This window comes from Belonocnema kinseyi, chromosome 2, assembly GCF_010883055.1.
Source record: "Belonocnema kinseyi isolate 2016_QV_RU_SX_M_011 chromosome 2, B_treatae_v1, whole genome shotgun sequence".
In the NCBI taxonomy this organism is placed as follows: Eukaryota; Metazoa; Arthropoda; class Insecta; order Hymenoptera; family Cynipidae; genus Belonocnema; species Belonocnema kinseyi.
The window spans coordinates 55,111,843-55,138,717 of record NC_046658.1 but is presented as its reverse complement, the minus strand read 5'-3'; the positions used below and the strand labels follow the sequence as shown (position 1 = coordinate 55,138,717).

Below are 26,875 nucleotides of genomic sequence, written 5' to 3'. Positions count from 1 at the left end.
AATATCTTGATTTTTTTTATTTTTTCGTTTTATCCTGATTTAAAAAAATTCAACACATCTTGGGTCACTGTATGTCAACTTCATTCACTCATGTACTCACACAAGATATACTAGCTCATCCTTAACAAAGATCCTCCTGAGACCTAAATGTTTTGTGCAATTTGACACTTTTACAAGAATAAATTGAAATCTTCGGAGGATATTCTTACAAATTTATTCATTACTACTTAGGAATTAATTTGCTACGTACAATAATAATCGACTTTCTTCACATTTAAATCGAAATCTGTACATTTTTTGTATCCTTAGCAGTGGTTTTTGTGAAATATTTTTTATCACGGAACATCCAGTAATTAAAACAAATTTTCACAGTCTGCGTCGATTTTATGAAGTTATAAAAAAAGCATTAGGCTCAGCAGAAATGATGAATTTGTACATTCAATAAAAACGCAACGCAGCTCGTGCGTGGAGTCAAAATGCAGAATGATGGAACCAGACAATGGGCACGATTCGTTTTTGCATGAGGACGAGTTCGTGTTTATAAAACTTTGATTCTGCATTGAAATATCATATCAATCATTATTTTATGATCACTCCAAACGCGATATAAATGGTTTCGAAAGTTTAAACTCTGATCTGTTTTATCGCAGTATTAGAGAAAGTTTATGTCAGTGGCTTATCAGCTAAGGGAACTCGAATATATTAATTAGTTTCTCCATATCTATTGAAGTAATTAAAAAAAATGCAAAATCGGAATAGATAAAGAAAATTTTAGTTTCAATTTAGTATTAGTTTTTCTTTTTCTACTCTCCTTTAGAGTAAAATAAAAATGGTTGTCTGGAGTTTGGTATCTAGCAATAAAGGACGCCACTGACGGTGAGTGCTTGAAAATGTGAGCTGAAGGGGTGCGCAGTGGATCGGTCTCGATCTTTTACAAACGCTTGCTCATTTCTTGACGGAGAAACCATCGCCGGTCGGGTCCAGCAGCCAGGGATAGTTGTTGGGGCACTCCATGCAGGTGAAAAGACGAAGGGTCTCGCCAGGTAATTCCCGCGTTGTTAATGGGCAGGCATTTGGAAGGGAACAGTAGGGCTGGCCTTTCTCATCACAAGCTTCTTTCCACTCTTGGAAGTCTCGGATTGCAGATAGTTCTGTTGGATTTTGCATCCATTTGATGACCTAAAATAAACATTTTACATACATATAATATTGATCTTCATCTTCTTCTTCTTCTTCTTCTTCTTCTTCAAAAAAAAAAAAAATTAATTAAAGATCTAATTTTGTATTTAATGATCGTTCAGCAATAAAAAAAATGCAGGCTTCACCTGGCTTTACACTTTTAGCCCTATTAACCTTTTTAATGAATTAATTATATACCCTGTTAAAAAAAACATCTCACCGAAATATCTTTTTTGGTTGAAAATTCAATTTTTCTGTTGAAAATTCGTAATTTTCATTAAATTCAACTGCTTTTTTTATTAAAAATGCAGTTTTTTTTGGTAGATAAAATTAACTTTATTGTTGAAAATTAACATATTTTCTTTTGGTTAAAGTTTGATTTATATTCTTTGAAAAACCGACCATTTGGTTAAAAATTCTATTATTTTGTTGAAAATTAATTTATTTTGCCGTAATTTAAAATATATCTTTTTAAATATGATTTTATGGTTAAGTTTAATCTTTATTGTTTGAAAATTTGACCATTTGGTTAACAATTCATCTCAGAGGGTTGGCAACTCAACAATGTGTTCAAAAATTCAATTATTTTGCTTAAAAATTTAACTTACTCCATTTTTGGCTAAAAATAATCTTTTTTATTTGAATATTTATTTGCGTTATTAAAAATATATCTTTTCGGGTTGCAAATTCTACTGCTTAGTGAAAAGTTTATTGCAGTGGTTAAAATTTAATTTTTTAGTTGAAGATTCATCATGTAAGTTAGAAATTTATCTCTTTAGTTAAAGCCTTACATATTTTCTTGAAAATTGATCTTTTTTGGTAGAAAATGAGTCTTCTTGGTTGAACATTTATTTTTTAAAGTAAAAAATTAATCTGCTTGGTTTAAAATTGTAATATTTTCTTGAAAATTCTTATTTTTTGGTTAAAAATGTATTTTGTGAACCAAACATTTAACTATTCCATTTTTTTAGAAAACTAAATTTTTTTATTTGAGAATTCAATTGTTGAGAATTTATATTTTTCGTTGAAAATTCAATTACCTGGTTGAAATTTCAATATAATAATTTCTTGGAGTCCTAGAAATTAAAAGCTTTTCATTCAATATGGCACCTAAATTAATTTTATTGAAAAAACGTATATTCTACCCCTATTTTCGTGAAAAGTCACCATAATTCCCTTGCTTTGAGAAAATTTTGGGCTGTGAAATCTTAAGAAATTTATTCAATTAAAAAAAATACGTTTTCGGTATGAAAACTGAAACTGAAAAACTCATTTGTCACGTAATTATTTCACAACTTTTCTGTGTTGGATAAATTATCGACGAGGAAAAATTATCAATGAAACCTTGAGTGTTTACTGCTGATAAGATAAGATCATGACTCCCTACTTTTCGTAAATCTTGCATACTTCACATATTTTCAAGTATTTTTAAAGAAATAAAAATAATTATTTTTTTATATCTGAACAGAAAAAATGCTAATTAACCCGTACTTAATATCGTCAGAGCATGTGCTATCTTAACAGTTCGGATTTTTTTAAAAATAAATAAGCACAGGTAAGGTGAATTCAACTAATTTTTCTGAGCCGATTTTCGATACTAAAGCCGGCCCTGACGATGACTAATTTCAGAAGAAAATTTTGTGGATTATAACATAATGCGACGTATAAGTTGTTAAAAAAGTGTTTCATTTAAATTCAAACTTAAATTAATTGCCTCTTAAACCTGATAACTATACTCTCTAAATCTGAATGAGTGAAATTTCGCTGATTCAAATAGCTAGAAATGGGTCACTGAAAATTATTGAAAGGTTACTACTTATTGATTCTGTGAAATAACCACTTTTGAGATTTTGCAGTACTGCACCATGTCAATTTAGCAATCATAATAAAATAATATTTTAGTACATTCAATCAAAGGATCACAGTAAAAACTTAAAACCCATAAATATGATCAAATATTAAAAAAGGTAAAAGTTCTGATGTTTTTAAATGACAAACAAACATATTACTTTAATTTCAAGATTGGAATGTAATTTACAAATCCGTTAAGTAAGTACTTCCTAAACGAGTTAGAGTATATTTATCCCGCAGTTAATTCAGTAGACTTACAGCCCGAAAATTACAAAATTAATTTAATTAAGAAATTTTTCTGGCCAAAGAATGTTGAATAAACTGAATGCAATCATGAAGAGCATGGGCCTCAAAATTAATGCAAATCAAATAAAGACTATGGTGTTCGAAGGGAAAAGTGAGAAAGCACTATCCAATGTTGCATTGAATGATCAGAGAATTGAACAAGTTGATAAGTTCGTGTACCTTGGTACACTCAGAAAAATGGTTGGTTGACACATTCATTTTTTATTGGTAAAGAAATAGTTGGTTAGTACATCTGATCAGAATGATAGACCATCTGAGTCCGTTGGATACAGCAAACATTTTTAAATGTAGAGCGTTAGATAGCTACCACGTCATTTTATTGGCTCCTGCATGAGATTCTTGCGCATGATATGCGGGAAAACTCTGATGGACAAAGTGAGTAACGAAATAATTTTCAAAGAATGTGGTGCAGAAGAGACGCTAGTAGACACATGGGAAATAAATCGGTATAAATGGTTCGGGCATGTTGAGAGAATGCCAAATGAATGACTAACGAAACAAGTGTATCAAGGTAAAGTAAATGGCAGCGTGCCCAGAGGCAGACCGCGGAAAGAATGGTTAGAATGTGTGAATGAGACCCTAGTTAAAAGGGACATAAGAAGCCACAGAAACACGAGAGCCTGCATGAAAAAATGCATGGACATAAAAGGAGCTAGAGTAGTATGTCAGGGCTGAAAATATGACGACAAATGGTTAATAAAAAGAGTGTCAGTAGAGTGAATGACGCCTGAAATAAAAGACCTTGGATAGTAATGAACGCAAGTGGGGAACCTCACATGACAACTTTGTGTGGATCTTCACTTGGGGTGATTGCTAGAGAGATTGATCAGCAACCTGGGTCGAAACAGTGCTGCGGAACGAACGTGTTATTTAACTAAATATCACGAGAATTCTAGATCAATCTAAAAATGTTATGTCCCTTCCTCACATTACTCCCTTCCCCACCGAGTAATTCACGCCTACCCCGAAAGGGAAATGGCTTAATAATGTAATACTATTAAAAATAATAATAATACTTAAGTAAAAGAGTAACAACAACGCTTAACTTAAAAATTTAGAGGCTATGCTTCACATGATTTACTCTAGTGTTACTGAACTGATTAGGGAATAAGTCCGAAATCACTGAGTAATCAGTGAAATGTCTAACTACTCCCAAGCGCGAAGTCACATAGGCCCAACATTAGCCCGTAGTCGGCAAAAATTTTGCCGAAGCTCGGCTGCCATTATCGCGCCAATGACGGAATGATAACTATGGCTTGCACTTGGCAGCCAAGGTTTGTCTGTCATTGTCGGCCCAACACTAGGTACCAGTATTGGACCAAACCTATATATAAATAATAATGGCCCTGCTTAGATTGAATACATATATTATACATATATTATATTTCTAACGCTAAGGGGTATCGAACCAACATCTATATATCTAAATCTACCGCTGCAGTTCAGAAAAGTTGAAGAACCAAATTTTAAGCTCTCTTTTTCTAATTATTTATTATTATGCGATGTTGTGTAAATGTAAAATACACGAACTCTTAACGGGAATATCAATACAATAATTTTTAAATAAATAATTTTAATCGATTACAATTTTTCTTCGCGTAATATTTTGTTTTGTCCGTTGTAGCCCACTTTACAACTTTTTGCATTGACACGAAATGTAATTTTTCATAAACATTTACAATTTTTAATGATAGAACTTAACGAATTTCATCGTGAACTTTTACAAAGTGCCGATACTGGGCCAAGCATCGGTGGAGGATCAACAATTATAAATAGCCAATATAGGCTGCCAGCTCTGACTCAACATTGGGCCGATTTAAATAAAACATGGTTTGCCGTGGTAAAAGTGACACTTGGCCCAGTAATGTACCGTCATTGGGCCAGACTTTGGCTGATTCTCGTGAAACATGGTTCCCACACTAAAAGTGAGACTTGGCGCAATAAAGTGCTGATACTGGGCCAAGCATCGGTGGAGGATCGGCAAATATGAATAGCCAATATAGGCTGCCAGCTCTGGCTCAACACTGGGCCGATTAAAATGCCGATATTGGCCTAATAACTTATATAACCTTTGGCTGCCAAAATTTGACCAACACTGGGCCGCGTATTCAGCTCCGGCAATTTGCACTTGGGCTATTTCAATCAGCGAATGTTTCACTGATACATATTTAGAGAGTATGTTTTAAAAATACACATACCGATTTTAATTCTGGTATCATTGCTTTAAACGTGGTCCCTTTTTAAATTTATTACCGAAATTGCCGCGGATATGTATTTCATTTTATTTAATAGACACCAAGCTCAATAATATTACACCTAGCGACATCCATTGACAAAACATAAATTCCATTTAATAGTTTGATTTTTTCAAGTTTTTAAAAGCTTCATTTACCAAATTTTTAGAAAAACTTAAATTAAAAACATATTTATTAAGAATTTGGATATTATGTTTAAATTTTGTCAGATGGGTACATTTTTGTAATTTTTCATCATTAACCATATTAATGAGGTAATGATGTCAATATCCATTTTTATAGTTTCGCGGATAAAAAGTATCGAGGGTTGTTGAAAAAGTTGAAAAAACTTCTAGCCAGACATTTGTTTTTCACTGTTTAGGTAAGATTTCTAAAAGTTTGACGAAATTGCATTCTATTCCGCCAATTTTCAATGAATCGATATGAAATTTTCCAAAAATCTTCCTAGAATAGTTAGGATCAAATACCTCACCAGAAGCTTTTTCAACTTTGAGGTTCCCTTCACACTTTTTATCGGCTAAATTTAAAAAATATGATTTTGGCATTAATTATTATTAAACAATTTTCAGTTTACATTTTTTTAATACCTGGGGTATCACTGAAGTATATTGCGTATGTACAACAAATTTCAAACGGATTCAACCATATTTGGTTAAGTTATGACGATTATAGTTTAAAAAAATAATTGAATTTGGGGAATTTTTCTTTACTTTATCAATTTTGTAGTTAAAAAGTAAAAGTATATCGGTAAAAAACCTCAAAACGATAAAAGCTTTTTTGTTGTAATTCTCTATAAGCCCATATTTAAAAAATTGCATTTCGTTCAATTTAAAATTTGGAAATCACGAGATGTTTGGACAATAATTTTTTGCGTTTTCGAGCGCTCGTCCGCTTACTGCATCTGGAATCTTGGTTGAAAATTCATCTTGTTGGTGGCAAATTAATCTGCTCGGTTGAAAATTCATCGTTTTGTTTTCAAATGCAACTGCATTTGGTTAAAAATTATAATAATAATTTTTGTTTAAATTTTCATCATTTTAGTTGAAATGTAATTCGTTTTTGAAAAAAAAAAAACAATTATCTAGTTAAAAGTCAGGGAATTTCGAAATTGCGACTTTTTAGCAACCATGATTATGTTCTAATTCTCATTTCTTCACGTTGGTTCTGTCCTGTAGATCCTCTCATCACGAAAGTGCGGAGGCAGTCAGTTCCAGAAATGTAGACGGGAAAGCCCCGAGAATTTCAAATTGCCTAATCACTAGACATCCTGGAGCTTACATATAAAATGAAAAAGAAATTATATCTACCTGAAGCATGGTGACGAAATAAACATTATTCGTGGCCAAAACTTCTTCAATGAATTTGATAAGTTCTTCCTTGTATTCCCTCTTGCTCTTCAACCAGGAAGCATGGAAATGAAGTCCCAATGGGGCCCTATTGCTGTTTAAATGACGATTAAAGTTATGTCTGAGCAGTCTTCCAAATTGTTCTCCAGTTTGGACGTTGGAGCAAGAATCAATCATATGACAACCTGGTAGAGACTCATCGAAGGTCGGGTCATCACGTCTGTCTAATTCATTCATGACCATTTCCCACACAGGATGTGATCTGGAGGGGCAGTTTCCGCTGTTTCCGTTACACTTGTGTGGCATGCGGAAGTAGAGAGTATAGGGCCAGATGGGCACACGGCCAAGTGAAGCTGTGATTGAAGCATCATAAACAAAAAGCTGGTCAGCCATCATCTCAAATTGCTTGTTACCTCCAACCCTCAAATAAGGTGCTCTCACTCCTGTAATCAAGTAAAAAAGTCTATTAAAAATGTATTCTATTTTTGTTACCACTCAGAGGCAAACTAATTGCAGACTTCACACTCTTTTGCATATTCCTCTCTTTACCTCTTTTTTAAAGACTGATTTTTTAAAGACTGCTTTGTTAACAATTATTTTGTTGTTGTTGAAGATTTGTAAATTTCGTTGAAAATTCATCTTTTTGGTTGAAACTAATTTGATCCAAATTTTGTTGTTGTTGTTGATAATGAATTTTTTGAACTAAAAATTTAAATATTCGATTTTTGGTTAAAAATTGATATTTTAATCAGAAATTTGTCTTGTCTGGCTGAAGATTAAACATTTGATTACTATTTTTTAACTATTAGGTAGGAAGTTACATTTTTTCTTAAAAATTCAAATTTTTGGGCCGTAAATTCAACTATCTTATAGAGAAATCAACCATTTAATTTTGTCTTTGGGTAGAAAAATAATCTTTTTAGTTGAAAATCCAACTATTTGGTTTAAAATGCATCTTTTTTGGTAACAGCTTCAACTGATCTGTTTAACATTCGTCTGTTTGGATAAAAAAAGTTCATATTTTTTGGTAGAAAAGTCATCTTTCGTGTTTGAAACTGAACTTTTTTGTCGAAAATTGAAGTCTCTTGTGAAGAATTTGTAACTTAACTGCTTTATAAAAAATTTGACTTTTTAACTTAAAGGTTCGTTTTTCTTTAGTACAAAATTCACTTTTTGCTAGAAAATTAATCTTTTTTGGTCTATAATTCCACTCATTTATTGAAAATGCAGTATATGTTGATTGGAGATTTTCGAAATTTAAAATGTTTCATATTAAATTAAATATTTTATCTTCATGAACGTTATTTGAAAGAATTTATCCCCTTATTTTTGTATAAATCACTCTAAATTCTCTGTTTCGAGAACATTTTGGACTGTGAAGTCTGTAATCGATTACTTGAAAATTTGATTCTGGTTTAAGGCTCTTTTACACCTCCCGCCATTCGCTCGTCGACCGACCAACATATCAAAATGTCATTACACACCTCCGAAAAATTCAGTGAAATCTAGTAATATTTTAGTAGCCTTTCAGGGAGTTTCATTTGTTTACTAACCTACAACTGATCCATCAGTAATATTAGCGAATCGTTCAATAATTAGTCTAGCACCAGCCATTTCTGCGAGCCAATCATCGTAGCTTCCAAGACTCCAGTATTGCGGGTCATCTTTGTGGGTAAGAGAAAAGACAGAAATTTCGTGTCCTTTTCTGTGAAGATCTTGAACTGCAGAGTAATTTGTGTACTTATGGGAAACGAAGAAGGTTCCGCGAATTTGACATCCGTTGGGGTTAGCACGAGCTCCATTGAAGATTTCTTCATACAAGTCGATATTGTCTACATTTACTGCTCCATTGAATGTAATTGTGATCATTTGTGGTACCTGAGATACTTCAATATTTCCGGGAATCCTAGTTCCGTCCGCTGAGCAATAACAGTCTGGCAGGACACATTGTGTTGGATCACAGTCTGGTGCTCTGTTTGGATCGCTTTCCACAGCTGGAAAACACACAAATTTTGATTTTTTAAATTTTATTATTATCATCATTATTATTTGAAATTCTGGGCAAAGCCTCGTTTTATTACTCCAAAATTCTCGGACTGGATTGCATTCAAGTGCATGATGGGGGGACCTACAGCTTAATGTGGGATGCGGACCACCAGAACCTTGATAAAGGTACATAGCAAAAATTTCCAGAGGTACCGGTTCAGAGATTGAACCTTGGACCTCTAATGTGAAGACCGGGCGATTAAATAATAATAATAATTATTATTATTGTAACATTGAGCCAAGTCCTTTTCGGGGTAAGCGTGACTCACTCGGTTCTAGCCAGGGATCAGGGAATTCATGTCGGAAAAATTGCAAAAGGAAGTGTATGAGTTGATAAAAGGGGGGATAGATTTTTAGATTATTCTTGAATTCCCGTGTTGTTAGTGTAAATAGCATGTGAGTTCCGCAACACTGCTCCGACCATGATGACTGATCAATCCCTTCTAACAAGTACCACAGGCTAAGAGCTACACAAGGTCAATATGCAAAGCTCTCTACTAAAAATACAATATTAAGATTTGCTGTATTGAATAACCAAAAAAACGCGAATATTTTTTTCATAAGAGACGCTTGTTATCGTGCATGTATGGACATCTCTGCCTATTCTTTACCGATTAGCCTACTTTATTTAATCAGTTCGAACAAAAATTTTGAGATACAGCACAGGTGAAAATGATCTACATGTTTATTTTTTGAGCTGTATGCCAAAATGACTTAATTTTTATAATACTGACTTCGAGTTTTTATCCTCATGACTAAACGAAAGTTTAGAAAATGCTGCGTCTAATAAGATCAGGTTGAAGACAAAATGTCGATTCAATAGAAAAATATTACAAAAACAATACTTGAAATTTCGATGCTTTTGAAAAATTAAAATGATTTGAGAAATAACGAACATTTTTTTAAGTTGAGGGTATGTTTGGAAGGAGAATCTCCATAATATTTTGTTAAATTGTGAAGATATTTTTAGAAGTTTTTCCCTAGATTCTAATCTAGGGTTTCACTTGGTTAAAAAAGTCTCAAAATTTTATATAATGATTTTACTCACGACAAGATTTAAAATAATTCAAAACAATAATATTTTTACGAATACTGCTATAATTGATTAAAATATGATAAGTAATCATATCTTTAAAATATTTATGAGTATTTACACATTTTTGAAATTTTGCGACTTTTTTCACTAAGCTTGATTGTAGAGCAGAATCTAGGGGAAAAATCTAAAATATGTTAATAATTTAGAAAAATTCTATGGGGACATACCTTTAAAATGAGCTGAAAACATTGAAAAACATTAACTATTTTCATTCAACTTGGGCATATTATACGCATATTTTTATTAAATTTCGCGCAATTATGCGAAAAAAATTTCACGTTTTAATATTATGAAAATTATGGCACTTTGGCAAGAGTTTAAAAATAGGTGTGTAAATAATTTCTGCCGGTAGCAAGTCTGATGGATGGCATTCTTCTTTCATTGCTCAGGAATTTTTATGAAGCAAAATGGATTTTTTAGTACTAATTAGTCGTACCTATAGTTTGTACTATTCAACCAATTGATATAAAAACTTCAAGAGAAGTCTTTTGGATTGAATTCTTCATCCATTCTTCATAAATTTTTGATTAGATAATTATTGAAAAATGGATTTTTTAGTAATTGGACCAACCTAAATATCCCACAGACAATGACTATATGACATAATATTTTAACTCACTGTCTACTACTACGGAATTTCCTGAAATAGTAGCCATAGAGATTTCGTGCATATATTAAAAATCTGACACATTTTTACGCAGACTTATAATTATATTTCAAATTATAATATTAATATCAAAATCAATGATGTGTATTATATCTTGTTCAGTGTACTACATAGTTCTATGTTGTTAAATGAGTATTTGATTTAGTAAAAATCTTTATTAAAAAAGAAGTGAAATCGAAAATTTTCTCTCTTCTTCTTACCTTATTATTAAACAATATTCAGTTTACATTTTTTTAATACCTGGGGCATCACTGAAGTGTATTGCGTATGTCCAACAATTTCAAACGGATTCAATCATATTGATTGGACTTTCATGTACAAACCCGCCGAGTAAGTACTTCCTACACGAGTTAGAGTATATTTATCCCGCAGTTAATTCAGCAGAGTTAAAGCCCGAAAATTAAAAAAATTATCTCATTAAGGAATTCTTCTGGCTATATAATTAAAAGAGTAAAATGTAGAGGTTGGTTAGTCTGCAAAAGTCTTTAGTAAGAAAGTTTTAATTTTTCAGTTTGAGTAAGAAAGTTTTCATTCCCCCCCCCCTTTAATACGTTCTCAAATGTTCTGTATTGTTTTCAATTTAATGCATTACAAATTTTTGATTTTTTTTAAGAAGACGTGGAAAACTGATTTCACAAAGATAACCTTTCACTTGGCGGAATTTTTTGTATCGTAGATGCTTTAATGAGCTTTTAATATTTTTAAATAGGTGAGATAAAATATACCTACTGCAAGCATTTTCATCAGATTCGTCTTTGCAGTCGGGCTTTCCATTGCAGAATAACTCCTTGTCTACACATTCTCCATTTCCACAGGACAATTGTCCATCAGGACAGACAGGCTCGTCAGTTTTAAACTTTGGCAAAACCTTACGTGGTTCTGAAAATAAAAGCGTGATTTTACAAAATTTCTTAATTATACATAAAAAACTCTCCTACGCTGTTTCTCATTTCCAAAATAGATACCAATCAGAAATTCAAAAGATGACAATTTAAATATTATTAAATTCAAAATCAGTACATTATGCAGTAAAAAGTAAAACAGTTTAGGAGAGATAATTAAAATTGCGAAGAAAATGTATCTATTTTACATAAACGTTTCAAATTGAATTTAGTTTATCTATTTATAATTGAAGAATTGACCAGTTTCTAATGAACAAGGAGTGAAATTGATACATTTTCGATTTCGCATATTTTTTAATTTGTAATTGACTAGGAAGGGATTTTACAAGCTTTTTACACAAACGTATTGTAACGTTCATTCTGCGTGTATCCAAGGCCCGATTCCATGTAGCAGCCCATGCTATTTTTTTATAAATCTACCATCTGTGTCAATTTCTACTGGTTTCAAAATATTGTCGTCTAATTTTCATTCAGTGTCTGTGACGCCTATCTGGGTACTTTGTTCGCTCGCGACGTTGCACGCGGTTATTGAACGCAAGTGAATCGCATTCCAATATGTGTCAGGTTTCAAGAGTGATAGCTTTTTATTCAAGATTCACCGATAAAAATATATAAAGCAATAAAATACTGCGCATCCAAATCCAAAATTAATTTCAAATATAACATTTTTAATAATTAAAATTGATTAACGTATTACACTCAAAGCTTATTTATCCCAACTTAATGATATGTCTCACTGAATATTTTTATTTCGCTACTGAAATGGAAGACATGAGAATGTCAACTGGATAAGCAAATTTTTTTGGAAAATTTTATTTTTAACGATTTCAAATAATTAAGAATACTATTTATCGATAAATGTTTTCTCCTCCCTGAAACATTGCAAATAATGGCCACTTGCTCCTATTATTTTGAATTAATTTTCCCTTTTGTCATTCTCATATTTCCATAACTTCCTAAATTCCAGTGCGTACATTTAAACGTTTTTTTTTTGAATATCAAAAAATGCATATCGTTTGTATATTTTCGTAATTTTGTAAAAAAATAAGAATTTTTTAAATTTATGAGATGATACACTGGATAAGTACCATCCCTCCCCCCCCCCACTTAGAAACATTGTTCTTAATGTTTTGATATCTGCAGTGTAAAAGTTCCAAGGAAATACATGCTTATATATAATTTAGGCAAAATTTTATATTTGAAAACCTATCATTAAAAAATTGGTTTGTTCACTTTGTAAAATTTAAATTATGGTTCTTATCCAGTTTTCATTCTCATTTCTTCAATTTATATATAAGAACTATAAGAACATCCGTTTTTTCAGAGAGAAAAAACTATGGAAATTTGGATCGAGCTTACATTAGCAAACAGTCTTTTATTGCTTCTTTAACTTTTTCTCTGCACCGCTGGGTAGAAAAAGAAAAAATGAAACGAAGCGAATACAAGTAGCAGAAGGACGAAAAATGCGAATACGGGGAACATACATTTTTTAGATTTGCTGGAGAAAAAGACTGGTTTATATGTAGTCTGCTGCATTCTTGCAACCAGTTGAGATGGAGAATAGACATATGTTTAGAATAGAATAAAGTATTGCAGTTGGGAAAGGATGTGACCAAAACATATACCTTGATTCATATTGTTTTTTGAAGCATTAAGGTGTCATCTAAGTCCAAAAATGAACATTGTTAAAAATGACGTATAAATCCCAGGAAAATATTTTAATTTTTAATTGTAACTAATTTTAGAAGAGAACTTAAGATGAAATTTAAAAAAAAATTTTCAGGTTCAAATTCTTTATTAAACAATATCTATTTCGCGTTTGATGTTTTTGCTTTCTATTTCGATAACAGTTGAAAGTATTAATCAAGCTCAATCCTTCGGGACTAATTTTATTCTTTAAAATATTTACCATAAATCTATTGAGTACTTTTTTATTTACAAAAATGATTAAGGATGTATGTAATTGTTATTTTTGTAAACAATATTTTTCTTAAATAAAACTTTGTTAATAAAAACGTACCAAAACGATTTGTTGAGATCATTTCATGGAATAAAAGGAGCCCTAGCCACCATTGGGATTAATTAAGAATTGAAACTTTTTCCTAAAGAGGAAGCAAAAATATAAAACACTAAATGAATGTTTTTAAATAACCAATTTATACCTGAAATGTTTTTTTCAAAGTTCATCTTTAATTCTCTTTCAAAACTAGTTACAATTAACAATGGGAATATTTGTCTTTATTTTATCATTAATTTTTAACAATGCTCATTTTTGAACTTTAGATAATTTTAGACTATCCTTAAAACTTGATCTTTAATTAAGGTAGTTGTGCCAATAATCAGACCTCTATCAAAAAAATTTTCTATTGATTGTAAGAATCAAAGCAATATTACTGATTATGGCATTAGAAAAAAATTTTTAATGCGAAATTTTTTAAAATTACATAAAAAAATTTGTAACAGTTTTGTTTTCAATTGATTTTTTGCAAACAGATTTGCATAGATCGAGTAAGGACTGTAGTCTTAAGTTTTTGTATAACATTTACATGGAAATCTAAAGTTTTTAGAATCGCTTTCTACTTTTAACTCCTTCGTAAATATTTTGTTACGTTCTTCTTATATCTTTCAATTGTCTCTTGACCTACGTAATTTTCAGAAATTTAAGTTTGGGAAATTCATAATCAAAAATTAAAAAACACAAAGAAATATACATTAAGGAGATTAAGGATAAATGGATCAATTTTAGTTCAAGTTGAACCGGGCTGAAGTAATTTATTCCAAAATAATAATCATAACAACAGAGAGATCCAACACGGTTTGTATAATATTTTTGGGAACATTTCTAAGGCTTTGAAATCATTCTTAGGTAAAATGGTTTTACACACAGTGATGAACTTTAAATAAATGATGGAAATGATGTCGTAAAGAGTAATAAAATTATTGAACATTTTGATTGGAATAAAAAATGAAATTTCGATTTGAATTTTGAGAGTCAGGCTCAACCAGAAGGTTGTGTTTTAATGAAGAGGTTTATGTAAATTTGGAGAAAGCTCAAAAGTAAAATGAAACGTGATATTTGTCTCATCTCCGATTCCATAATCGTTATTAGGTGTATTCAACTGTCAAAGTCCACATGTGCGAGTGATGTCATTTCAATGGCTTGGGAGTTTGAAGATTGTTTTAGACTGAGACGTCTGAGATAGTCTGAGAGGCTCGAGGATGAAGAGTGAGCGAAAGTAGTTTCACATCCCACATCGGAAAGTGTTTCTTTTCTTCTTTTAAAAACGTGACTGGAAGTCCGTAAATGAGTGGAATAATTTGTGAGGTTTTATGATGGAACGAGTATGAGCAAAAGTCAGTGAGCAACGAGGACAAATCGTCCAAGCGAAACTACAGAAGAGAGAAACGAGTTACCTACTATATTCTGAGAGGCCTACCGTTCTGTTGAATTCGAAATCAAATACAAAGAGGTATAAAACCAGAGTGCCTTTTCCAGAAGGCCTTTCTCGCTTTACAATTCAATCTCACTGAAAAATCCAACCAAAGAGAGTCCAGAATTGAAGGGGAAAAAGTGAAAGAAAAAAAAGAAATATTCTCTTAAAAGTCTAGAAGGTGATAAGTTCGGATAGTACCAGAATTTCATCTTTTATAGAGGAAGATCATTCAGTTTTCCCAGATTTTGATTATTACATTCTATAGATGTTAAGATGATAGAATTTCAAAAAATTAAACCCCAGACAACATGTAATTTTAAGTTGATAGAAAAATTGAAGTTTGCTGAATGCTATTCGAATTTAAGATATTTGTTGAATTCAAAGAAATCGCGACTGAATTAAATTAATTATTTATCTGCAGGGCATAAGGCTGAGAGATATATTTGGAATAAATTTCTGCTTGAATATTCTAGATTAAAATAAATTTAACATATTTTTTAAAAGTATCAATTCCAAACTCAATTTATTTTGCAACGCCTTTAAATCTTGAAGGCTTTTTTTAAAGAAAGACCTTACTCTATAAAAAGCCAGAATATAGGCAATCGGACTTACTTGCATGCAAGTTCACAGTTATGGTTTACAGTGTACAAGTCACAAATATAGAAGTTGAGAAAAATAAAAGCGAATTTAAAGCGTTAAATTAAAGCAAGTTCAAGGAAAAGTCAGCCAGTGTAAAATAATGATAATTACGTAAAAACAAAAGTTTTCCTTCACCAAGTTAAGATATTCAACCTTTGAAAATAAGTTTTATTTGATGATTTAAGACATTATTTTTAGAAATGATAGTCCTGTAAAATATTTCGTATAATAAACGAAAAAAAGCTGATAAAGTTGCCGAATGTATGGAACATACAAATTAGAATATTAGAAATCATCGTAATACAACTATTCCCGAAAATAAAAATTTCGTTTGCTTAAAATAGCAAATATGAAAAATATTCAGAGCAACTAATTTCTTTGGTCCATGTTGTGTGCAAATGCAATTTTACTATATACTCAGAAAAAAATTAATGTCTCATTACTCATTTTCGTGAAATTAGAAAAAAGGAGTTTATGTAAAAGTTCTAGTAGACATTTTCGATGTAGTCAGCCATTGTTCTAGATTTTAATCAAAATTGGCAAAAAATGGGCAAACTTATTAATATAATAACATAAATAAAATAAAATAAAATTTCATTAAATCGATTTTGTTTACTGTTATTTAAACATATTTCTTCTGATCAAATGGAAAATTGATTCTATACCATCTTCCATACTAGACTGATCCAATAAGATTTTTTACAAGAAGTAATTCTTTGTCACTTTCCGAAGAAGGGAGTTCGGACTATAAACCGAGAAAAGTTTCAAAGAGTGTGAGATTGTTTTGTAAATTGCATGGTTAGTCTGCAAAAGTCTTTAGTAAGAAATTAGGAAACTCAAGAAAGCCACCGAGGAAAGCGTCGTGCGATATTAATTATTAATCGACGGTTAGTCGTGCGAATTTTGTAAGCCGAAGGACCATCTGGTGGAAAGCAGAGCAGGTTCGATATTCGAAAGAATCGTGAGGCGCCGAGGAGGCGAAGGACGTGCAATTTTTGTCGCAAAGCGTCAACCTCGGCGCGACGAGATTTTCGAGGATGTCTGTGAAGTTAGTCGTCGTTGTGCGTGCTACGGCGCGAGTCTACGACCGGACCAAATTTCCCGATCCTCTTTCTCTTCGCCACATTTTCCGAATCCACAATTCAACCTTTTTAATCCCCATAATTTTAAGTTTTTGAGAGTTTCAAAAGTTTCAATTTTCAATTAAAATTAAAACGTTACAGTGCTTAATAATGGAACCAAATAATCTTAAACTTTCCCCATCCCAGTTTTTTATAACTAATGAAAATTCTCTTTGTGAATCTGATTCATTTCACCGATAAGTGAAATCAAACTTTCATCAGCAAAAACTGCAATCCAATAATTTGTTTTTTATAATACATGTACTTGGAGAAACAGGGCGTACTGTAAATTCGGTAGTGCAGATTGACACTGTCCCACAAAAATGACCCTTCTTTTGTGCCCAGAATTTTTCTAGTTATTTTTGATAAATTTTTGGAAGATCATTCTAAATCCGGTAATAACCATGCCTTATCAAGGAAAGTTATTGAGAGAAACGGGGTTAAAGCGTCAACAAAACGCGCTTTTGGCAATACTTGAGTGTTTGTAAAAAATGAAGGAGAGGTAGCAGAACCTTCTACTTTAGCATAAGTTAAAGCTTGAATCTTTTACTACAACCATCGATAATAAGATTGTGGGAGACTTGAAGGTAGAGTCGTGGAGAACTCCGTTTGCTGCGTTGGCTGAGTTTGTACTCAAGCATAGCACCTTGGATAAATCACTCTAAAGCCTATAATTTTCATCTGATTTGTATCTTTTTTTAAATCGAAAGTTTATGAAATTTCCAAGACACTTCTGAAATTCTGTTCTTATGTAAGATCTTATCAACAATTTTATAAGTGATCTGGGAATTTCATAATCTTTCGATTTAAAAAAGGTTTAAAATCAGATGAAAATTATAGGCACTAGAGTGACTGAAAAAGCAGTTCCCAACAGCTCGACATTCAAGTCTCCTAAAAAGTCATTGTCAGAGGGTGTACTCAAAGTTTCTATCTTTAATTGAATCCTCTCTTTCATCTTTTACAGAAATTCAAGTATGGCCAAAAACGTTTTTTCGACTCTTTTATCTCGTTTCACTGAAAAACTTGATGTGATAGAGCATTTTTATTGCCGGGTTCGAAATCAACGTCCAAAATTATTTCAAAAATGACCACAAACATGTTGGAGACAAAATCCTGTAAGACAGTGCTGTTGGAGGTCATTGTGAGGAAAAAAAAAAAGAATGACAGGACCTAAGACCAAGAGGACCTGGAGAACGAGGGCCGGTTTTTTTGTTCCCCGTGCGTCACTTACTCTCGAGCTTGTCACAGTTGGTGACCTTGCCCTTCCAGTCGCAGGTTTGTTTGTCCAAATCAAACGCCAATCCGCTGGGACACGTGATTTGCTTCAGGCCGGACCTTGTACACCTGAGGGGGGAAAAGGCAGGAACTTGAGTCTCAAAATAATGATAGGCTTCTTACTTTCAAGTGTGTCGCAGTTCTTGACGTTGGTCTTCCAGTCGCAAGTCTGCCTGTCGATATCGAAGGCAAGACCGGTTGGACACTTCACTGTAGCCAGCCTAGTTACTCCGATCTCGGTCGCTTTGTCGCACCTAAAGCGCATATCGTCTTACCTTTACTATCACTTTCTAGTGGAAATTTCACCCTTCATTAGAAATCATCTCGTGAGATGATAACGATTTCACATGTCTTGTCTCTTATCAGAATCATCATAAAAGCTATCTAGACCAGTTCGAGATTTATGACTTTTCTGTTTCTTTTTCTTTTTTTCATATCGATAAGTCATTTTAATCTAGACCTACTCTCTAAATCTTAATCAGTGAAATTTTACTGAATGTCAGTGAAATTGCACTGATTCAAATAGCTAGAAATGGGTTACTGACAATCAGTAAAAGATTACTTATTGATTCAATGAAATAACCACTTTTGAGGACCAAATATTAAAAAAGATGAAAACTTCCGATGCTTTTAAATGACAGAAAACCTCACGTATTACTTTAATTTCAAGATTGGACTGTCATGTACGAACCCCCCGAGTAAGTAATTCGTATACGAGTTAGAGTATATTTATCCCGCAGTTAATTCAGCAGAGTTTCAGTCCGAGAATTAAAAAAATTATCTCATTAAGGATTTCTTCTGGCTACATAATTAAAAGAGTAACAACTAGACTTAACTTAAAAATGTAGAGGTTATGCTTCACATGATTTACTCTGGTGTTACTGAACTGATTAGTGAATAAGTGCGAAAGCACTGATTAATTAGTGAAATGTCTAGCTACTATTTCTATGAGTGCATTTTTCACTGATTCATATTTAGAGAGTAGATACATTAAAATACACGCAACGAGTTCTCAAAATTGTGATGTCTCTGCTCAAAGACATAGTTCTCTTGAAACAAGAACTTTGTCCTTTTAATTATTTTATTTTTCATTAAGCGAATATCTCTTTGACATAGAGTATTGGGGACAATGATCAGTCACTTGAAGACTTTTTCATGTTTAGCAATTTCTAAAAATCGTTATAAGCGTTAAATATATTATCTACGACAACAATGAGTGCCCAGCTAATTATCGATATACGGGTAAAATTTTAAAGTCAAAATAATAATTTTATGTATCTTTTATGTTCAGCATGAGTGGCTTTACTGATCTCTAGCATTTAAAGTTTCAAAGCAATGCACTACACTTAACTACAATAAGAAAGATATGTGTACAACGAAATCTTCTTTTTCACAAAAAAAATAATGTAGGTTCAGCAAAACGTTTTTCACTATTTTCTAGTACTTTTATTTATATTGAAAAAAAACCTATTTAAATAAGTTAGCCAACCATAGGAGAAATGCCAAACACCATGCTGGTTACCCTAAATAATATAATTATTTTTTTGTGTGATCCCCCTTGAAAACGCGCTATTGCATGTCGCCAGGCCGACATGAAACTTTACGCCCGCTACACATATACTGCATCATGCAAGTTAGAATATGGAGAAAAATATATTTATCTTTCAAAAAATTGCATCGCTGGATCCCACAGTCTCCCTTCTGCTAAGTACGCTGCTTCTTCCTTTCACTTATAATTCAAAATTGTCGAGAACACCTAACATCCTTTATCTGCTTCATATGCGAGGGCAACAAGTTCGCACTCGTCAAAATAGCTTTATTTAAGCCTTCGATACACAGTGGACTATTTTACAAGATTAGGTGAAGCTTGTCGCAAGAGGATTGTTTGCTGAAATAGATTCCTTTGGAGACAAATGAGAATCCTATGAACCTTAAGTAATACCTCAAACGATTACTTAAAAATATACAATTTGAAAACTATCTAAATCTACAGTTATATTCTGATTATATAATAAAGAAAATCCGACATTTAATTCGAAACTGGTCGCACTATAGTAAGCCAGTATCGAAGAAATTACGTTTGAAAGCATTTCTGTAAGTGAAATTGGCTACAGGAAACTGGATTGCTGATATTTTTCTAATTAAATATTAACTTGAAAAAACTTTACGAAACTCTCTCTAAAAAGGCAAACCTGAAAGTAGGTCAATCGTGTCACTTAAAAAAAAACTGATAGTAAGATTCTCAATCCCAAATAGTATTAAGCAGAAAAATACTTCTATCATGTACGACGCATCGCTTCCGTTTCTTTACGCGACATCCGGTGTTGGTCGCACAATGCACACTGAGGACATTAAAGATCTAAACAAAATAAATTTTTCCGATCTCGCGAGATGAAAGTCTTTCCTTAATTTACTAACAAGTTTAATTTTGTCTTCTCTGGTTTTTTCTTTGTTATCGCGTCTTTATTATTACTTTACGTAGTTGAAGACCTCGAGCACGTATCTTATTAGAAATTGAGTCATTGAAGAGACTCACCTAATCATAGATCTCTACTTTGTTTAAAAAGTAGATCGCCTTGAGTCTATATGGAACCTTATCCTGGCAGAACTATCACCTTTTTCGCGAGGTCTACATCTTTACCGTTAGTTATTTTCTAGTTTAAAGTACCGTAGGGATATTTAATCATTTTTCGATATCAGGTTTCTCTAACTGCTACAAAAAATAATTCCGAGGATGTGAATTAAAACAAATCGGATTAAGTAAACAAAATGTATAAAGAAAGTAAAATGTGGGCAACAACTTAAAATAATTTATGGGCAATTCCCAGTGAAATGAAAGTTTGTCCTCCAAATAAAAATGCCATGAGTTGTTAACAAAAAAAAAAGAAAATAAATAAATAAAATAAAGCAGCTGCCTTTCTCTTAATTAACTTATTCTGGAAGCGTCTTTCAATCCATTAACTTCACATTTTTTCAGTCCTTGTTAAATCGCCGGTTGAAGGCTCATAAAAGACATAAATATACAGAAAATGAATACCAAAAGGAACTGCATGAGAGAGATTAATTATATCAGTTCATTTAGCCTAGCAATTACTTCATGTAAGCTTGGTTAATAAAAACCAACCACTTCTACTAGATTTATGTATTAATTTCCCAACTATCATGAACGAATCACTGCTTTCAAAGTTTTAAACTCCAGGTGGTGAAATTAGCTCACGTCACTCGTTAAAATAAAAAGAATCAGGATAGTGTAGATTTGTGAAATTCACAAATTTGAGAACTCGAGTTGCGATTTCCAATTTACTAATATGTAACAATCAGTAGTGTACCCTAATAGATGTTTGCTACAGAGCATAATAAAAGTAAAACGTCTAGTTCAGCTTTATCATTCGTTATTTCAAAAGTAGGAAAATGTTCCATAAATTGTTTTTATTGACGTTCTCTCGTTTCCCACCTTCTGTAAAACCTGTTGCCATAAAGTCTCACTTGTACTTTCAGTAAAAGAGGTGGCAATGTATGCTAGCATATTTATATTTGCTTTACCAATCAAAAGAGTTATGCTATTGCATGAGAATGTCATATTGTTATTATATACAAATATTTACAAGTAAGTGTTTAAATAAAATGAAATTAAATTTTTTACTCGAAAGTCTAACATATTTTCTATATTGATTTGCAGCAGAGATATTGAAGCCTTGAGGCGATTCGAAGCACTAAATTATTGTTAAGCTTGAACGATGTTTGAATTTTCATTATCAATTTTTCAGATTTTTTTATTTGCTGCTACTCTTACCTCACAACATCCCGACAATCTCCATCTGTGTGCAGACGGAAGTATTCATCCCCTGGCCTATCATGGCAAAGTTCCTCTGCATTTGGATCTGAATTTTCACCCTCGTCGTCATTTTGGGCTCTCACTGTCACTGAAATTGAAAATTTTTTTATAGAATAAAGAAATCAATGAAAGAGATGAAACATGTATGACAGAAGCAGCGAACCCTAAGAAGTTTGGTCACCCTTTCAAGATTAAAACTACTCCATTTTTAGTCAGCAATACATGTCCAAAATGCTTCCGTTGAACAAGTTATGAAAAGCAGATTCAAGAAAGTCGATCTAAGCTTTAAGGTGCAGCAAAAAAGAGAATGTTCGAAAAATCCTTCGATTTCTCTCTTCCTATCATTCATATATCTAATTGTATATTTCACAGTACATTCTAATTTTGTTTTATGCACAATGTAGAAATTAGCATAAGACTGACATGGAAATTAGAAATGAATAGTGAACACTGATGCAATGAGTGTCTTGATCGAAGAAAGATTTCTTTACCACTCATATTGACTGAAAAGTATTCATGATTAGTAAAATTGATCAAATCTTCATGAGATTTTAATAATTATTGAACATATTATATTCTCTTATTCAGCAGGATAAAGTAATGATAAAATTTGTCGCAGGGAATTTTTTAGAGGGATAAAGTTTTATTCAGACAACTTCGCGTTTTTCAAAACACATATGTTATCATGGAAAAAGAAAAGAAAGTTTAACTGATATTTGGTTAAAGTTTATCCTGTAAACTTAATTTTTGTTGCAGCGAATCTTTCATCGAAAATCGATGTGAAGTTTATCTTCTGTTTTTTCTGTGACCTTTTAGACCTGCGAAAAATGCACACATGGATTTTCGGCGGTAAGATTGAAAGGATTATTTAGCGGAATTGCTGACAAATGTAAGAGGATAGCATTGAAAATAAGAATTGTGCATACGTTTGCAAACGTAAGAGAGGAACGCGGAGGTCGCCGAACTCCCATAGAAGTAGAAAGTCTTGGAAATGTCAGGGCAACGGTGGGAGGCGGGGGAAAGCGACAGTGGTTCTCTAAAGTAGGTTCTCTCGGCCTTTCCATCTCGCTATCCTTGCGGGCGATGCCTATTTTAGTATCACTTCAAATCGTCCTTTGTCCTGTGTCTTTCCATTCATGGAAATCTGTTCAATGTTTTCCGGGATTGGCGCGTGACAGGCTTGTTTTACGTAATAAATAAGAAGGGGTTCGATTCTGGTAAAGAATGTAGAAATCACTTGAAGCATATATTCAATAAAGACCAGTGGTACTTGATTTAGGTGATAAATATTCAATCTTGATCAGATGTGATCAATTATAAGGATCATATTCGATAGAGATAGGTAGGACTCAATTAAGATGAAGATTATTAAATTGAGCAGAAAACGGAACTGAATGAGTAAAGCAAACATTCAAATCATGAATAGATAATGTAGACAAATGGTACTCAGTTTAGATAATGAATATTCAATAGATGCAAAGGGTACTGAGTTGAGTAGAAGAATACTCAATAGATACAAAGAGTAATAGTTGAGATGAAGCATAGTAAATAGAGACAAATGTTTCCAAAAGTTGAGATGAAAGAATTGAACAAATTAGTTTCTGATGAATAGCCTTCATTTTAGTTAAACAGCATCCATCTGAGAAGAAAATTAGTCAATTCAAATATGTCCGTAGGTAGTCAGATTCAATACCAGTATCAATATCAATACCATTATCATGAAAATGGCAAATAAAATATTCTTTGTTCTGTATTGGTCCTTACGCACAGCACTTTAAATATTATTAATTAGGTAAAGGGTAATGATTATTTAAAGTGGAAATAATGATATTCTAATACAAAATATTAATAAGGGAAGATTTCTAAACATTAATGGAATCAGGTTCCAGAACAGAATTTTGGAAGAAGCATTTTTCTCGAATGATCTCGTCTTTTTATCCTTTGGGGACTTCCGTATTTCGAAAGCGGGATCTGTATAAAATTAGTTCTATCATTTTTAAAGCCCATAATAAGGTAATGTATACTTTTTTTATAGCAGTCTTAAAATAGGGTAGAATAGGATAGATAGATAGATGTAATAATATAGATATAATTATAACTGTTCTCATATTTGAAATTTGGTATTGCTCAGGAACTTGTGACTATTAAGAAGAAGGTAACCAAATATAATATAAATGTTGATAAAGGAATTTTGAATCCTGAACCCGAAAACCAAGCATGTAAATTCCCGTTTCATCCGGAGTCAAATTATTATATAAGGTGCTTTATAATAATTATTAAAAGGATTTCCACAAACCGATTGAGAAATAAATAATTATAGAAAGAAATCTTGAATTCTCTACCTAAATACTTGAAGTTCAATTAAAAAATTGTAGATTTTGTATTCTAATTTGAGAAAAATGGACAATGCGGGTTATTACTATTAAAATAAATAATTTTCAAAATGTCAAGAGAAACTTGTTACCATCTGAGGTCAAGTGGATAACAAAGGATCTTGCGGATAGTTGGGTGTTTGATGATTGTTGAGTGAAGTGGTAGCGTAACCAGTAGGGGTCACAGGTCGAAGGAGAGTGGCGAGAGGACTCAACTTTCAAACGGTTCACGATTAGTTAGGTGTTATATTATGTCTTGTACTCACCGGCAAGTAGACAGAGGAATCCTATGAAAAATATCAACTTTGGCGACATGATCGTCGTCGGCGGGACAGATTGCGTCTGGACAAGCCGCGCCCTCTCGCCCCTCTATATGTGCACCACCACTCCTTCTCGATTCTCTGGATACTTTCACCTTCCGGATGGTGCTGCCACCTATCTCGAGTAACATCTGAAGAAGCATGGTGTTCTCCAAAGCCTGGTGACCACTGCTGACCATGAAAAAGGCTTTGGAAAGAACCACCAAGCTCCAGGGAAACTAGAAAGCCTGGCTCGTCTCTTTGGAGATGCCGAGTGCCAGTTTTGTTCCAGTTTTTCTTCGAGGTTCATTTTTTTGTATATGACTGAATTGTTGTAACTTTCTTTGCGTTACATATTACAGGAGTTATTTCTGCTTATTTTTAAAAAGGATGATTTATTTGTGTCAGTAGTGTTCAGGTTTACGAAAGATTGTAGTGGTTTGGGAAAGATATTATTGTATGAGGAAATATGATGCTGGAAGTAGATAAGTAGTTTCAGATTTTATGAAGATATTTTGCGAAAATTAAGATGCTCATGATAATGGTGGCGATAATGATTATGATAATGATCATGAAGTTGGTATTTATAGGTGGGATTGAGAAAAGGGGTTGGAGTTACTCAGGAGAAATTTAAATCCATTTATATTTTTCCTCAGAGGGATAATGAATCAGAACAACAATATCATTTTGTATCATGTCGCAATTATCAATATTATTCCTTATTCCTCATATCTTTAATTTTTAAACATTTGATACATCATTGTAACTTTTAATTTTATATTATCGCTGCGTAAATTTTGCACACATAGTAAATTCTTGGTCTTATTGTTTTTATTTAGCACTTTCTATTTTTAAATAAAAGAACGCCATATCTTTGAAAATTATGAAAATTTTAAAAGTATTTGTTCATAATCACTTAAATAAGTATGATACGCAAATACTGTATTCATGGTGTATTCTGAAGATTAGTTTAAATTATACAAAATTCGAAATAAATACAAACTTTGCACGTTTGTGGGTGAGAACGTTAGTAACAGCTAATTAGTAAACTAATAGGCTAAATAAAGCATTGAAAACAAATTAAATTCATGATTAAATTATTTGCTAATAATTAGTATTTTAAATATTTGATAAATCTTAAATAATTCTCTAATAATTATCTAATATGAATAAAAAATTATGAAATGATCAAAAATGTACTGCCACAATAGTGCTTCATTAAAACGCAATTTTCTTGGTTTTCGTGTAAACTCTCAATTGAATCAATATTTGCACAACAATCAATAGGTTTGCATCAGGTCCTAAAATTAACACAAAACTTCTCTTGGATCTCGGACTAAAATAAATGAATAAATATTCCATTTCCCTCGCGGATTGATGTTACTTTTTAAAACTAAAATAGGTGTTTTCTTTTAAATTAAAAGCTAACCATTCTTCTGCTCAAATTTGAAAGTCCAGTTAAAATTACTTTATAGTGTCAGTCGAGAGAAGGCCTTATACTTTTAAACAGGTTTAAAATTAATTTTATTCTGCAGATGTGAGTTCTCTTGAAAAGCATTATATTTCAAATAACGGCAAAAGAAAGACATGTATGTGTAAAAAAGAATCTTTGTACTTTCGTAACAATAGAGTAAAGGAAAAATATTATTCTGAATCATAACTATGAAGGTTCGATATTTTTCTAAATTATTGTTATATGCCAATTTAACGTTGCTGCATCGCTTTTTAAAACAGGCAATTAAAAAATATTGTTTTGTGGCAATTTTATAACACCCTTAAATGATTTTTTTCTAGAGAGATTTAATACGGGAATATTATTCAGGGGAAACTATTTTCTTTAATCTTATTAAAGTGTGAAGAATAAAAAGGAATTTCAAAGACGATTCACATAATTAATGAAAAGGAAAAATTCGTCTGTTTATAAATACACATGTTTCTTTACAAAGGAATCTAAAAGCGATGTGTATACAACAAACAAACAAAAATGATTTTATCTCCAAATTTTCCATAACTTCTAAGTTGTTTAATTTATTTTAATAATATGGTTTAGAATTTATTAAATGTATTTTAAATAGGTTAAGTATGGTTGAATGTGCTTTACGTACAACCAAAAATTACATTATTGCGAATCAGTGTGACATACAATTGGTGATTTCCCATGCCCACTTTGTTTTTAATTGAACTATTCTCAAAAACGAAAGTTTGGCACTGAACTTTTTTTTTGTGAATTTGTGACAAAACTTAAATTTTAA

General features: G+C 32.1%; 1 protein-coding gene across 2 annotated transcripts; it reads right to left on the bottom strand.

The window, feature by feature from the left end:
* LOC117166872 lies at positions 1–24,726 on the bottom strand. 2 transcript variants are annotated; one of them, XM_033351285.1, is made up of 7 exons: positions 24,591–24,726; positions 21,911–22,040; positions 18,241–18,371; positions 11,476–11,625; positions 8,491–8,931; positions 6,899–7,380; positions 1–1,179 (listed from the first exon to the last, which is right to left on the bottom strand). In XM_033351285.1, exons 1-7 carry the CDS (start codon positions 24,637–24,639, stop codon positions 946–948), a joined length of 1,617 nt encoding a protein of 538 aa, XP_033207176.1. In that variant the 5' UTR covers positions 24,640–24,726; the 3' UTR covers positions 1–945. The 2 variants fall into 2 exon arrangements, with proteins under 2 accessions (XP_033207176.1, XP_033207177.1); XM_033351286.1 differs by lacking the exon at positions 18,241–18,371 and adding an exon at positions 18,074–18,186.
* Positions 24,727–26,875: the final 2,149 nt, after the last annotated feature.